Source organism: Phragmites australis, chromosome 20, assembly GCF_958298935.1.
Source record: "Phragmites australis chromosome 20, lpPhrAust1.1, whole genome shotgun sequence".
Taxonomy (NCBI): domain Eukaryota; kingdom Viridiplantae; phylum Streptophyta; class Magnoliopsida; order Poales; family Poaceae; genus Phragmites; species Phragmites australis.
This window is the reverse complement of record NC_084940.1, coordinates 6304227-6307711: the sequence shown is the minus strand read 5'-3', so window position 1 is coordinate 6307711 and position 3485 is coordinate 6304227. Positions and strand designations below refer to the sequence as shown.

The 3485-nt window shown below is 55.5% G+C and overlaps 1 protein-coding gene across 1 annotated transcript; it reads right to left on the bottom strand.

Annotated features, from left to right (window-relative positions):
• Positions 1–305: 305 nt before the first annotated feature.
• On the bottom strand, positions 306–2469 carry LOC133902375 (uncharacterized). The gene is made up of 3 exons (XM_062343960.1): positions 1422–2469; positions 1074–1302; positions 306–981 (listed from the first exon to the last, which is right to left on the bottom strand). The coding sequence occupies exons 1-3, from the start codon at positions 2234–2236 to the stop codon at positions 817–819; spliced, it is 1209 nt and encodes a 402-aa protein (XP_062199944.1). The 5' UTR covers positions 2237–2469; the 3' UTR covers positions 306–816.
• Positions 2470–3485: the final 1016 nt, after the last annotated feature.

Below are 3485 nucleotides of genomic sequence, written 5' to 3'. Positions count from 1 at the left end.
ATGCCAATCTTTCTTTTGCCGAATCAAATATTCAAAATCGAGTCGGATTCCAACATCTATATCCACCTCATAATACAGTGGATCCATTGATTGGTATGGCTGTCCTGATGCAAGTAATCAAGCAACAGCGGCACCCAGCATACAGCAATGCATCGGGCCAGCTTAACACTTGTGGAATTTCTTTCCGAGCATTCATGTTTCTGATGCAAAAATCTGGATTAGCCAGTGGACCCAAAGCTACGAATCGCTCCCGAGGTTTCAAAACACAGTTGTCTCAGGTGCAGGGAGTGGATCGACACACAGGGAACGAGAAACAAATTATATCATGTGGCCCTACATCACAGCTACTCCAAGTTGCAGGACAAGAAGAAATTTACAGTCTCCCATGTGCAACTCCAAGTACATTTGCAAATGGAGAATCACTGCACATGGAGTCCAACTATAAGCAGTCGAGATTTAGGTTGGAGCAATGAAAATGCAGATGCAACCACATTCATATGTGCAGTCCACACAGATAACTTAGAGTAAGCAGTGAAAAGAGCATTGCAAAAACTCACTCTTCCATTGATACACTTGGACCTGTGTACAGTTACGGATTGCAAGGAAGGAGAAGGGGGCCGCCGATGGCGATTGAGAAATCTGAGCCGTTCTGTGAACGAAAATTGCCAGCTCCACTCTCCGGCGCCTCCCGTTCTTGCTGAACTCTGACTCGGAACAAGCGGTTGCGCTGCCCTGGTCGTCTCTGATTAGTTATTGTCCTTCACTACCCTAATGTACAGTTAGAAGAAGAAAAAACATGGTTTCCTGAGCACAAAGTCAGACATAGGTATCACAAAATTTCCCGTCCATCCTGTTCTGGACTGCCTTGATCGCCGCTACCCGAGCAGCGGTGGCTGCCCTGTTTGCGGCCATGACGGCCTTATGCACCTGCTCATCGACTCTTGGCAGGCCAAAGGCGTTCTCCGCATCCCGCTGAGCAGCCTAAATGTGCAATGCAACCATTAGAATCCCAGAAGCAATTGCAAATGGTAAATTTTAGGTAGATCAATGTGCACAGGAAAATTGTTGTATACCTGTACGGCGCGCTGAACGGAAGGATCAGACGGAGGCAGGGGGGTCTTGAGAGTCCCAGAATCCCAGTCCCCCGATCGCTTGTCACCATTCCGGAAGGTGTACATCCCAACTCCCTGCTTCTTGCCTTCGTGCCAGGAGCCTTCGTAGCAATGGCCATTGGCGAAGCTGTAGACACCAAACCCGTGGATCTTGTCCCCATAGTACTCGCCCGCATACCGATCACCATTTCTGAATCAAATTTGAACAGCACGATCGAAATTAGCAGCCCATTTTCAAACAATGGAGAAGAGACGGAACAGTGTGTCGATGTGATCAAATTCATGCACCAAATTTCGATAGATGGTCACCTGAAATGGTAGCTCCCGAGACCGTGCTTGACGCCGCACTTGAATTCGCCGACGTAGGAGCTACCGTCGGAGCAGGTCTGCGCACCGATGCCGTGGCTCTGGCCGCCGGCCCACTCGCCTGTGTAGCAGTCGCCGCTGTAGAAGCGGTAGACGCCGTGGCCGTGGCGGAGGCCCTGGCGGTACTGGCCGCGGTACCGGCTGCCGCGCGCCCAGCTCTCGATGCCGTAGCCGTCGTACTTGCCGTCGACCCAGTCGCCCTCGTACTTGCCCTTGCCGAAGAAGTTGTAGACGCCGCTGCCGTTGCAGCGGCCCTTGTGGAACTCCCCCTCGTAGCAGTCCCCATTACTGTAGAACTCGACGCCCTCCCGCACCACGCGGCCGAGCACGGCGCCGCCACCCTTGCCCTTGTCTCGCTTCTGCGGCTTGTCGTCCTCGTCGCCGATGAACCACTGCACGGACCCGGACCCCGGGGAGCGGCGCAGCCGCAGGCGCCCCCGCAGCAACCGCGCGGCCCCCGCCGCGGCGCCGAGCGCGGCGACCGCGGACGCCGCGAGGAGCGCAAGGTGGTGGTCGCCGCCGCGGAGCAGGAGGAGCAGGAGCAGGAAGGCGAGCGGGAGAGCGAGGACGAGGAGCGGGTGGAAGGGGCCGCCGGGGTGGAGGTGGGGCGGGGGCTTGGCCTGCGCCTGGGCCTTCTTGTCGTCGGGCTCCGGGTCCTCGACCACCACGGCCTGGAAAGAGGAGCAGTTGCGCACCGTGGGCGAGCGCAGCAGCGACGACGGCGTCCGCGTCAGCTTGCCCCCGCCGTGCCCGTCCATCCCTCCCCCGCCACGCCACCGACGCCTCCCTCCCTCTCCTCAATCTCTCGCGGATCTCCGTTTCAAATCCCTAGCAGAAAACCACTCACGCACGCAGGGCGGGGCAGATCGATGGGAGCAGAGCAGGAGTGGGTGGAACAGAGAGAAGAGAGGAGAGGAGGGGGCGGAGGGGTCTCTCTTATAAGCTACCGGGGGAGGGGAGGGTAACCAGCTCCGCGTGCGGGGTCGCGGCGCGGCGCTGCCCGGGCGGGTGTCTCGCGGTCGCGAGTGTGCGTGGGTTGGGTGGCCCGGGCGGGTGGCGCGGAGGGTTGGGTCGCGCAGCTGGATCGGCGTAGGAGCGAGCCGGGAGTACGAGAGGAGGCGGTCAGTTTGTGGGCCTTCTGGCCTCGGGTGGGTGGAGTGGAGCCGTGGAGGGTGGCGCCCACCGGTTTCGGATCTGGGCTGGTGGGCGGGCCGGCCAGCAGGGAGGAGTCGCGTGGTGCGGTGACGTGAGTGCGCCCAAGCTTTGGGCACGTGCCGCGGGGCGCTTTTGGTCCGGGACGAGGCCGGCGCGCCGGCGCGAGCGATCGACTGGTGGTTGCCTGGTTTATGCCTAAATTTTTTTAAGTATCTACTTAAGATATCAAATGAGTCGTGTAATATGGTATGATTCAGACATGGTACGGCACGATGATTAATGAGTCGGCACAGCACGATCGGTTTAACTGTTCATATTTTTATAGTATTTTATATAATTTATTTAAATCTGATAACATATAGGATATATAGTGCAATGTTAGTGTGTTTTACTCTAAGTAGAAAGTTGGGTGTTTGATTTCTAATGAAAACAAGTTTTTATGATTTTTTTTTTAATTTTCTGCGGGCTAACGGGCTAACAGACAAAATAAAAGTTATCAGTCCTACAGTGCCGCAGACCGACAGGACATGATCCGGTCTTAAATAGGCCATGCCTAGGCTGAAGTCATGGCACGTGGGCCAGCACGGCACAACCCATTTAGCTAATGGGTCTAAACGGATCTGCCTAAATAGACCATGCCTCAATAGACCCGTGCCGGACCGGACCATCTATTTGGCCATATCTGATATCTATAATTTTTTTAAATAAAACACCTAAATCCGAGTAAGATTTTAACGTCAGTGTCCAAACACCAGAGCCTACTGCCTGAGAGAGAGGGAGCGCACCCGGGTTTATAGCTTGGCCAACTGGTTCCTCGGATTGTAACAAATCTTGTGAAATTACTGCATCAGA